General features: G+C 45.1%; 1 protein-coding gene across 1 annotated transcript; it reads left to right on the top strand.

Annotated features, from left to right (window-relative positions):
- Nucleotides 1-4596: 4596 nt before the first annotated feature.
- On the top strand, nt 4597-11416 carry LOC115123367 (phosphatase and actin regulator 3-like). Its single transcript, XM_029652703.2, has 4 exons — nt 4597-5297; nt 7583-7785; nt 7886-7962; nt 9804-11416. Exons 1-4 carry the CDS (start codon nt 5207-5209, stop codon nt 9817-9819), a joined length of 387 nt encoding a protein of 128 aa, XP_029508563.2. The 5' UTR covers nt 4597-5206; the 3' UTR covers nt 9820-11416.
- Nucleotides 11417-12207: the final 791 nt, after the last annotated feature.

Genomic DNA, 12207 nt, shown 5'->3' with positions numbered 1-12207 from the left:
TCCGCCGCCATTGTTGCAACCCCTATTACAGCCTGTTCAACCTCTCTTTCATATTGTCTGAGATCCCCAAGGATTGGAAAGCTGCCGCAGTCATCCCCCTCTTCAAAGGGGGAGACACCCTGGACCCAAACTGTTACAGACCTATATCCATCCTGCCCTGCCTATCTAAGGTCTTCGAAAGCCAAGTCAACAAACAGGTCACTGACCATCTCGAATCCCACCGTACCTTCTCCGCTGTGCAATTTTGGTTTCCGAGCCGGTCACGGATGCACCTCAGCCACGCTCAAGGTACTAAACGATATCATAACCGCCATCGATAAAAGACAGTACTGTGCAGCCGTCTTCATCGACCTTGCCAAGGCTTTCGACTCTGTCAATCACCATATTCTTATCGGCAGACTCAGTAGCCTCGGTTTTTCGGATGACTGCCTTGCCTGGTTCACCAATTACTTTGCAGACAGAGTTCAGTGTGTCAAATCGGAGGGCATGCTGTCCGGTCCTCTGGCAGTCTCTATGGGGGTGCCACAGGGTTCAAACCTCGGGCCGACTCTTTTCTCTGTATATATCAATGATTTTGCTCTTGCTGCGGGCGATTCCCTGATCCACCTCTACGCAGACGACACCATTCTATATACTTCTGGCCCGTCCTTGGACACTGTGCTATCTAACCTCCAAACGAGCTTCAATGCCATACAACACTCCTTCCGTGGCCTCCAACTGCTCTTAAAGGCTAGTAAAACCAAATGCATGCTTTTCAACCGTTCGCTGCCTGCACCCGCACGCCTGACCAGCGTCACCACCCTGGATGCTTCCAACCTTGAATATGTGGACATCTATAAGTACCTAGGTGTCTGGCTAGACTGTAAACTCTCCTTCCAGACTCATATCAAACATCTCCAATCGAAAATCAAATCAAGAGTCGGCTTTCTATTCCGCAAAACAAAGCCTCCTTCACTCACGCCGCCAAACTTACCCTAGTAAAACTGACTATCCTACCGATCCTCGACTTCGGCGATGTCATCTACAAAATTGTTTCCAACACTCTACTCAGCAAACTGGATGCAGTTTATCACAGTGCCATCCGTTTTGTCACTAAAGCACCTTATACCACCCACCACTGCGACTTGTATGCTCTAGTCGGCTGCCCCTCGCTACATATTGGTCGCCAGACCCACTGGCTCCAGGTCATCTACAAGTCCATGCTAGGTAAAGCTCCGCCTTATCTCAGTTCACTGGTCACGATTGCAACACCCATCCGTAGCACGCGCTCCAGCAGGTGTATCTCACTGATCATCCCTAAAGCCAACACCTCATTTGGCCGCCTTTCGTTCCAGTTCTCTGCTGCCTGTGATTGGAACGAATTGCAAAAATCACTGAAGTTGGAGACTTTTATCTCCCTCACCAACTTCAAACATCTGCTATCTGAGCAGCTAACCGATCGCTGCAGCTGTACATAGTCTATTGGTAAATAGCCGACCCATTTTCACCTACCTCATCCCCATACTGTTTTTATTTATTTACTTTTCTGCTCTTTTGCACACCAATATCTCTACCTGTACATGACCATCTGATCATTTATCACTCCAGTGTTAATCTGCAAAATTGTAATTATTCGCCTAGCTCCTCATGCCTTTTGCACACAATGTATATAGACTCCCCTTTTTTTCTACTGTGTTATTGACTTGTTAATTGTTTACTCCATGTGTAACTCTGTGTTTTCTGTGTTCACACTGCTATGCTTTATCTTGGCCAGGTCGCAGTTGCAAATGAGAACTTGTTCTCAAATAGCCTACCTGGTTAAATAAAGGTGAAATAAATAAAAAATCAAATAAAAAATGTTGTTCTCTGAGGCTGCCCGGAACATTTCCCAGTCCAAGTGATCGACGCATTCTTGAAGCGTTGAATCCGAGTTCTCTTGGGAGATAATACAGTCGGCATTTGATTGTGAGGAATTCTAGGTCAGGTGGACTTGAGTTCATGTATGTTGTTACAAATACACCATGAGTTGTTAATCATGAAACATACAACCCGCCCTTCTTCTTACTGGAGAGATGTTTATTCCTGTCGGCGCGATGCACTGAAAATCCCGTTGGCTGTACTGACTCCGACAGCATGTCCCCAGCTAGCCATGTTTCCATGAAACAGAGTATGTTACAATCCTGGATATCACTTTGGAAAGCATCTATTGCCCTGATTTCGGCGACTTTGTTAACTAGGAACTGGTTATTAGCGAGTAATGTACTCGGGAGCGGTGGGTGGTGTGCGCGCATCCGAACTCTCACTACAAGACTGCCCCGGCATCCTCTCCTCCGGCGGCATTGTTTTGGGCCTCTGGAATCAGTTTGAATGCCCTGGGAGATGCAGATAAAGGATCCACTTTGGGAAAGTCGTATTCCTGGTAGTAATGCTGGTTGTGCTGGTAAGTTGACGTCTCTCTGATATCCAATAGTTATTCTCGGTTGTACAGTGGTTGATCCACTAAAAGTTTTGCGATTATGCTGCAGGACTTAGAGGTCATTTGTGGTTTAGTACGGTACCCTGCGTCACCACTTCATTGTTCCAGACCACCACAAGAGGGAGTTAGAGCACTTATTCTGCTTTTGGGTCCTACTGTGTCTCTAACTGACAGTGAAGGGCAACATAAACCTACAGTAAATATTAGTAACAATGTCTCATCCCGTGTTCAACAACAGCCTTTTTTTCTCGCTCGTTTTGCGTTAATTGAAAACAAAATCATTTCCAAAATATTGTTATTTTTTAAACAAAGCGATTATTATTATTATTATTATTATTAATTTAGAATTGTATAAAAGCCATTGGATATTCCCACAGATATATTATCAACCCTGTTATTAGCAGGACAATATATATTGGTCATATTGGTCATGGCTACCGAGTGGCACACAATGGGATTGCCTTGCAGTTCTCCAGCTGTATCCACTGAAAGCGCGCAAGGTTCAAGGCACGAGGGTCGGGGGTACGGGATGGCCTGCAGAGTCGCATACAGAAGACTGACCTAAGCTGAGTCTGGGGATGGAAGGCGAAGGAAAATTAGGGCGTAGAAATGTTGTCCCAGTAAGATTTATATTCTTGTTAGACCATGTTGTCCTATTCAGCACATGGTACCCTTGTTGTGTGTAGACATCTCAGTGGTCCCTACTGTCCACACTCCCACACACATAAACACACATCCTGTCCACACTCCCACACACATAAACACACGTCTCAGTGGTCCCTACCGTGCAGTGCCTTAGTCACAGCTGAGCCCTCAGAATAGCTGTTCTATTTCAGTTCTGTAACCCAGGTGTTCTGCTCCACCTCTCTCTGCCAGGGCTGGGCTGGGACATATGCTGGGCTTTATATAGACTGGACTTGCATCCCAAATGGTAACCTTTAAAGCGCACTACTTTTGACCAGGGCCCATAGGGAACAGGGATAGGACAGAACAGAACCAGAAGAGGGTCCGGACCAGAAGAGGGACAGGACCAGGGACAGGACCAGAAGAGGGACAGAACCAGGGACAGGACCTGAAGATGGACAAAACCAGGGACAGGACCTGAAGATGGACAGAATCAGGGACAGGACCTGAAGATGGACAGAACCAGGGACAGGACCTGAAGAGGGACAGAACCAGGGACAGGACCTGAAGAGGGACACAACCAGGGACAGGACCTGAAGAGGGACAGAACCAGGGACAGGACCTGAAGAGGGACAGAACCAGGGACAGGACGTGGACAGGACAAGACCTGACCAGGACCAGAAGAGGGACAGAACCAGGGACAGGACCTGAATAGGACAGGACCAGAACAGGACCTGAAGAGGGACAGAACCAGAAGAGGGACAGGACCTGAAGATGGACAGAACCAGGGACAGGACCTGAAGAGGGACAGGACCTGGACAGGACCAGAAGAGGGACAGAACCAGGGACAGGACCTGAACAGGACAGGACCAGACCAGACCAGAACAGGACCTGAAGAGGGACAGAACCAGGGACAGGACCTGAAGAGGGACAGAACCAGGGATAGGACCTGAAGAGGGACAGAACCAGGGACAGGACCAGAAGAGGGACAGAACCAGGGACAGGACCAGAAGAGGGACAGAAACAGGGACAGGACCAGAAGAGGGACAGAACCAGGGACAGGACCTGAAGAGGGACAGGACCAGAAGAGGGACAGAACCAGGGACAGGACCTGAAGAGGGACAGGACCTGAAGAGGGACAGGACCAGAAGAGGGACAGGACCAGGGACAGGACCTGAAGAGGGACAGGACCAGAAGAGGGACAGGACCAGGGACAGGACCTGAAGAGGGACAGAACCTGAAGAGGGACAGAACCTGAAGAGGGACAGAAACAGGGACAGGACCAGAAGAGGGACAGAACCAGGGACAGGACCAGGACCAGAACAGGGACAGAACCAGGGACAGGACTCCAACACTTAGACATAATTTACAAACAAAGGAGTTGTGTTTAATGAATCTGCCAGATTAGGTAGTAGGGATGACCAGGAATGTTCTCTTGATAAATGCATGAATTGGCCAATTTGTATTTTCTGCTCAGCATTCAAAACGTAATGAGTACTTTTGGGTGTCAGGAAAACAGTATGGAGTTAAACGTACATTATTTTCTTTAGAAATGTAAAGTAAAAGTTATAAAAATAGTAAAGTACAGACAAAAAAAACGACTTAAGTAGTACTTTAAAGTATTTTTGCCTAAGCACTTTACTCCACTACATCGGACAGCACAGCGTCAGTAGCCAGACAGAATAGTTAGAGGAGAGAACCGAGCAGGACACCCCGCATTCTGCTACAGACACTAACTGAGCTCAGTCCTTCATCTACCTGGACAGGATCAGACACATTTATCCTTTTTACTTTCCAGTCGCGCTCAAACTATCCTTACTGTTTTATCTTGCACTTGGGAAATATTTATTGAAGGGAAAAGAACGCTCTAAAACTGGACAAATATTCTGCAATCGTGACTTTGTGTTTGAAACGTGATAAAACGCGCCTTGCATTCTACCCCGATGTGGAGGCACTCTCGGTTCAGTCACAGAAGAGTGTTTCTAGACTCCAGATGGTAACTAGGAAGTGTAGATCCTGGAGCGGTTCTGCACGCCGACTCAGACATCTTTGACCTCTGCTGCTGCTAGTAGAGACTGTCAGTCTGTCAGAGACTGTGAGGACCGGGGGGGAACAGACAACAACATCATGGTTCAGAACGTGATTCTAGTGTTTTTCCGCAGGCGGCTGAGCCAGAGACCCGCGGTAGAGGAGCTGGAGAGTCGGAACATCCTCAAACGTGAGTATTGGATCATGATACATAGTTTATAATCGATTAAAACGAGAGGATCCTTTATAAAGGGATCATAGTTTATTATCAGTTTTAATAAGTGAAACTGTCCCACTGTCTGTATCGACTCTCCAGATGAGCCGGGTGGGCTTCAACGCAACATGACTAAATGTCTAAATTACTTCAGTGTTGAATGTATTGCCATGGTGATGAATACATGTTGCATGGAACTACGACACTACAGTTTATACTCCATTTGTTTCTTTAAAAAAAAAATTAAACAATTTAAAACAACTTTGTTAGGGCCTCCCGATAAGGCACTGCATCGCAGTGCTTGAGGCGTCACTAAAGACCCGGGTTCGATCCCGGCCTGTGTTGCAGCCGGCCGCGACCGTGAAGCGGGGTACAATTGGCCTAGCGTAGTTCGGGTTAGGGGAATCAGTTGTCAGATCAATGTCAGGGTCCAGTCTCAGATCAATGTCAGCGATCAGACAGTGTGGATGATCATAACTACATCATCATTTTTTATTTATTTTTTTATTTCACCTTTATTTAACCAGGTAGGCTAGTTGAGAACAAGTTCTCATTTACAACTGCGACCTGGCCAAGATAAAGCAAAGCAGTTCGACACATACAACGACACAGAGTTACACATGGAGTAAAACAAACATACAGTCAATAATACAGTAAAAAAAACAAGTCTATATACAATGTGAGCAAATTAGGTGAGAAGGGAGGTAAAGGCAAAAAAGGCCATGGTGGCAAAGTAAATACAATATAGCAAGTAGAACACTGGAATGGTAGTTTTGCAATGGAAGAATGTGCAAAGTAGAAATAAAAATAATGGGGTGCAAAGGAGCAAAATAAATAAATAAATTAAATACAGTTGGGAAAGAGGTAGTTGTTTGGGCTAAATTATAGGTGGGCTATGTACAGGTGCAGTAATCTGTAAGATGCTCTGACAGTTGGTGCTTAAAGCTAGTGAGGGAGATAAGTGTTTCCAATTTAAGAGATTTTGTAGTTTGTTCCAGTCATTGGCAGCAGAGAACTGGAAGGAGAGGCGGCCAAAGAAAGAATTGGTTTTGGGGGTGACTAGAGAGATATACCTGCTGGAGCGTGTACTACAGGTGGGAGATGCTATGGTGACCAGCGAGCTGAGATAAGGGGGGACTTTACCTAGCAGGGTCTTGTAGATGACATGGAGCCAGTGGGTTTGGCGACGAGTATGAAGCGAGGGCCAGCCAACGAGAGCGTACAGGTCGCAATGGTGGGTAGTATATGGGGCTTTGGTGACAAAACGGATAGCACTGTGATAGCACTGTGATCATGACAACAAGATGGAATGCACGGGTCAATGTAGACTATCCTACTCCCCTCTCTCCACCTCTCTCTCCTCCCTCCACCTCTCTCCCCTCTCTCCTCCCTCCACCTCTCTCTCCTCTCTCCTTCTCTTCTCTCTCTCTCCACCACCTCTTTCCATCTCTCTTCTCCATCTCTCTCTCTTCTCCATCGCTCTCCTCCATCTCTACAGCTCTCTCCTCCCTCCACCTCTCTCTCCTCTCTCCTCTCTCCTTCTCTCTCTCTCTCCTCTCTCCTTCTCTTCTCCATCTCTCTTTTCCATCTCTCTCTCTTCTCCATCTCTCTCTCTTCTCCATCACTCTCCTCCATCTCTACAGCTCTCTCCTCCCTCCATCTCTCCTCCATCTCTTCTCCATCTGTATCCTCCATCTCTTCTCCATCTCTTCTCCATCTCTCCTCCATCTCTTCTCCATCTGTCTCCATCTCTTCTCCATCTGTATCCTCCATCTCCTCTCCATCTGTCTCCTCCATCTCCTCTCCATCTGTCTCCATCTCTTCTCCATCTGTATCCTCCATCTCTTCTCCATCTGTCTCCTCCATCTCTTCTCCATCTGTCTCCTCCATCTCTTCTCCATCTGTCTCCTCCATCTCTTCTCCATCTGTCTCCTCCATCTCTTCTCCATCTGTCTCCTCCATCTTCCTCCATCTATCTCCTCCATCTATCTCCTCCCTCCATCTATCTCGTCCATCTCTCTCCTCCCTCCATTTCTCCATCTCTCTCCTCCATATCTCCATCTCTCTCCTCCATCTCTCCATCTCTGTACTCTCTCCATCTCTCTCCTCCCTCCATCTCTCTTCTCAATTTCTCTCCCTCCTTCATCTCTCTCCTCCATCTCTGTCCTCCCTTCATCTCTCTTCCACATCTCTCTCCTCCCTCCATCTCTCTCCTCCTGCACTGTGTTTCTGACCTGTTGTTCTTCCTGTTTCATCTCCAGAGAGGAATGACCAGTCAGAGCAGGAGGAGAGGAGGGAGATCAAACAGAGACTCAACAGGAAGTTGAACCAGCGTCCTACAGTAGATGAGTTAAGGGACAGGAAGATACTGATTCGTTTCAGTGACTATGTTGAGGTGGCCAAGGCTCAGGACTACGACCGCAGGGCAGATAAACCCTGGACCAGGCTGTCTGCTTCAGACAAGGTCAGCTCGACTCGCACAGACACACATAAACAGCTGAGCTCCTGTTTTTACCTCTCCCACCTGTTGTTGTTGACATGGTTGTTGTTGATGTGTTCCCCAGGCAGCAATAAGGAAGGAGCTGAATGAGTTCAAGAGTAACGAGATGGAGGTTCACAATTCCAGCAAGCACCTGACAAGGTATGTGAGGGTGGTTTTGTGTGTGTGTGTGCTTTTGGTTTTACTATCCTAGACTGTTCAGGGTCTGGCCTGCTCCCCTCCTCTACAGAGGGAGTTTAGTCTGAGCTCTCCACTCCCCTCCCCTGCTGTCGCTATACCCCCTGTCTATCTGACACAGTTACAAAATCCTGGATTGCTTCTCCGCAGATGACCATTACCTAACTATTCTATTCAGTTTCTGTCCAGCACTGAGGACAGAGCACCTTCAGTCAGTTCAGTTATTAATAGATCACCTTCAGACCATTCAGTTATTAATAGATCACCTTCAGACCATTCAGTTATTAATAGAGCACCTTCAGTCCATTCAGTTATTAATAGATCACCTTCAGTCAGTTCAGTTATTAATAGATCACCTTCAGTCAGTTCAGTTATTAATAGATCACCTTCCATCAGTTCAGTTATTAATAGATCACCTTCCGTCCATTCAGTTATTAATAGATCACCTTCAGTCAGTTCAGTTATTAATAGATCACCTTCAGTCAGTTCAGTTATTAATAGATCACCTTCCATCAGTTCAGTTATTAATAGATCACCTTCCGTCCATTCAGTTATTAATAGATCACCTTCCGTCCATTCAGTTATTAATAGATCACCTTCATTCCGTTCAGTTATTAATAGATCACCTTCATTCCGTTCAGTTATTAATAGATCACCTTCATTCCGTTCAGTTATTAATAGATCACCTTCAGTCAGTTCAGTTATTAATAGATCACCTTCAGTCAGTTCAGTTATTAATAGATCACCTTCATTCCGTTCAGTTATTAATAGATCACCTTCCGTCCATTCAGTTATTAATAGATCACCTTCAGTCAGTTCAGTTATTAATAGATCACCTTCAGTCAGTTTCAGTTATTAATAGATCACCTTCATTCCGTTCAGTTATTAATAGATCACCTTCATTCCGTTCAGTTATTAATAGATCACCTTCAGTCAGTTCAGTTATTAATAGATCACCTTCCGTCCATTCAGTTATTAATAGATCACCTTCCGTCCATTCAGTTATTAATAGATCACCTTCAGTCAGTTCAGTTATTAATAGATCACCTTCAGTCAGTTCTGTTATTAATAGATCACCTTCAGTCAGTTCAGTTATTAATAGATCAACTTCATTCCGTTCAGTTATTAATAGATCACCTTCAGTCAGTTCAGTTATTAATAGATCACCTTCAGTCAGTTCAGTTATTAATAGATCACCTTCATTCCGTTCAGTTATTAATAGATCACCTTCAGTCAGTTCAGTTATTAATAGATCACCTTCATTCCGTTCAGTTATTAATAGATCACCTTCCGTCCATTCAGTTATTAATAGATCACCTTCAGTCAGTTCAGTTATTAATAGATCACCTTCAGTCAGTTTCAGTTATTAATAGATCACCTTCATTCCGTTCAGTTATTAATAGATCACCTTCATTCCGTTCAGTTATTAATAGATCACCTTCAGTCAGTTCAGTTATTAATAGATCACCTTCCGTCCATTCAGTTATTAATAGATCACCTTCCGTCCATTCAGTTATTAATAGATCACCTTCAGTCAGTTCAGTTATTAATAGATCACCTTCAGTCAGTTCTGTTATTAATAGATCACCTTCATTCCGTTCAGTTATTAATAGATCACCTTCAGTCAGTTCAGTTATTAATAGATCACCTTCATTCCGTTCAGTTATTAATAGGTGTCTGATGATGTATTTCTGGGAATGAATCAGTTCATCTAACACTGACTGCCCTCTCTTTCTTCTCCTCTTCTCTCTCTCTCTCTTTCCTCTTTCCTCTCTCTCTCTCTCTCTTCTCTCTCCTGTTTCTAGGTTCCATCGGCCGTAGTGTAGTGGTGGTTTCTTCTGCAGAAGCTGGGTGGTCCAATTATCAGTGAAGACCATATGACAGTGTTCCCAGGCTCCTACCCACGGCCCCAGACTGTCCTGTCTTGATATGTGGGCTAGTTCCCGGATGTTCGACCTACAGATATCTGTCTGTCTTTGTGCCAACTTGGAGGCTGTCTGTCTCTCTGTGTGTCACCATGGAGGCTATGTCTCTAGAGCTGGTGCCCAGGAAAGATCACAGGAGACATCAGACTGATATTCTCTTAAAAGGAGCTATCAAAACGTCTCTGGTCGCTTTCTCCTAGATGTCAACCAATGAGAAAAAGATGAATGAAAAAGATGACAGCACTTGTTAGTTGTTAGAGTTGTTTCTCTTTTCACTCCATACCAGCAGTCTAAAAGAATCAGAAAACTATTGCCATGCAACAAATGTTTCTCAGAATTTCTCTTGGTGTGGTGAAGGTTAAAAAGAAACCTACGAAGAAGGCTAAAGGATGAAAGAGTACATCCCTGAGACTGCCGCTGTGGAATAAACTGAAATAAATAACGTTGACTGTGAGTGCTTGGGGTCTGGTTTCATAGTGGATCCTTGGATCAGCCACAGGAGGAACTACGAGGAGCCTCCAACCTGGAGGAACCAGCCTGATCGCTGCATTCACCATTCTATTTCACTTCACGCACCAATCTCACATTCCTCCTCAGTTTGAGCCTATGTCTGTGACGAGAGGCAGTATTCAAAACGTACTTATCAGCGATTGCATCACCTTCAACCAATCACTGTTTCTGAGAGGAATCTGATTGGATCAGTCATTTTCCGATGTATTCCAAACACCTATTGGATAAAGACTAGACGGATAAGTGCAGTGAGACAGAATGGTGAAGGCAGCGATCAGGCTGGTTCCTCCTCCAACCTGCTCAGAGGAAACAACACATCTCCTTCATAGGACCATCTGAACATTTTCCTCAACACCTTGTTTCTCCATGTTAGAGGACGGAGGAGACACATTGGAATGCGTCCCAAATGGCACCTTATTCCTTATTTTATAACAGACTATTTGAAAGCTGAAAGAACGATGGCAGACAAAGGATGTGGTGCATGTGACCAACGAACCCTTTCCTCTCCTCTTCAGAAACACTAGTTAAAGGCTGCAAAATTCCAGAAAATTCCAGTTGGAGGGTTTCAGGATTTTATGCTTAATTTATTCTCTCCTGATTCCAGGAATCTCTAACCAGGATTTCTGGAAAACCTGGGGATTTTGGGAAAGTGACAGGATTTTGCGACCCTAAACGCTAGTCTCCCCTCCAGCACCCAGGCATCTCTCTCTATGGGCTGACAGTGTTAATAATGTTGTTGGTAACCATGTCTGTCTAAAGCAGGGGTATTAAGCTCATTCCACGTTGGGCCGAGTGTCTGCATGTTTTTGTTTTTTCCTTTCAATTAAGACCTAAATAGTGACCTTAATGCATCAATCAAGTACAAGGGTGGAGAGAGAACCTTCAGAGACACAGCCACCCGTGGAATGAGTTTAACACGTGGTCTAAAGCACCTTTGTAAGCACTATTTATCGTCTGCACAATACAAGTTGACTTTTTAAGAACTGCTGTTGTTGTAGTGTCTTTAATAAGGTGGTTGGTTGGAGGGGTTTTAATAAGGTGGTTGGTTGGAGGGGTCTTTAATAAGGTGGTTGGTTGGAGGGTCTTTAATAAGGTGGTTGGTTGGAGGGTCTTTAATAAGGTGGTTGGTTGGAGGGTCTTTAATAAGGTGGTTGGTTGGAGGGTCTTTAATAAGGTGGTTGGTTGGAGGGTCTTTAATAAGGTGGTTGGTTGGAGGGTCTTCATTAAGGTGGTTGGTTGGAGGGTCTTTAATAAGGTGGTTGGTTGGAGGGGTTTTAATAAGGTGGTTGGTTGGAGGGTCTTTAATAAGGTGGTTGGTTGGAGGGTCTTTAATAAGGTGGTTGGTTGGAGGGTCTTTAATAAGGTGGTTGGTTGGAGGGTCTTTAATAAGGTGGTTGGTTGGAGGGGGTCTTTAATAAGGTGGTTGGTTGGAGAGTCTTTAATAAGGTGGTTGGTTGGAGGGGTTTTAATAAGGTGGTTGGTTGGAGGGGTTTTAATAAGGTGGTTGGTTGGAGGGTCTTCATTAAGGTGGTTGGTTGGAGAGTCTTTAATAAGGTGGTTGGTTGGAGGGTCTTTAATAAGGTGGTTGGTTGGAGGGTCTTTAATAAGGTGGTTGGTTGGGGGGGGTTGAGGGTCTTTAATAAGGTGGTTGGTTGGAGGGTCTTTAATAAGGTGGTTGGTTGGAGGGTCTTTAATAAGGTGGTTGGTTGGAGGGTCTTTAATAAGGTGGTTGGTTGGAGGGTCTTTAATAAGGTGGTTGGTTGGGGGGTCTTTA

The sequence above is a fragment of the Oncorhynchus nerka genome, linkage group LG15 (genome assembly GCF_034236695.1).
Source record: "Oncorhynchus nerka isolate Pitt River linkage group LG15, Oner_Uvic_2.0, whole genome shotgun sequence".
In the NCBI taxonomy this organism is placed as follows: Eukaryota; Metazoa; Chordata; class Actinopteri; order Salmoniformes; family Salmonidae; genus Oncorhynchus; species Oncorhynchus nerka.
Note: the sequence above shows the minus strand (reverse complement) of the source record. Positions and strands in the feature narration are given on the sequence as shown.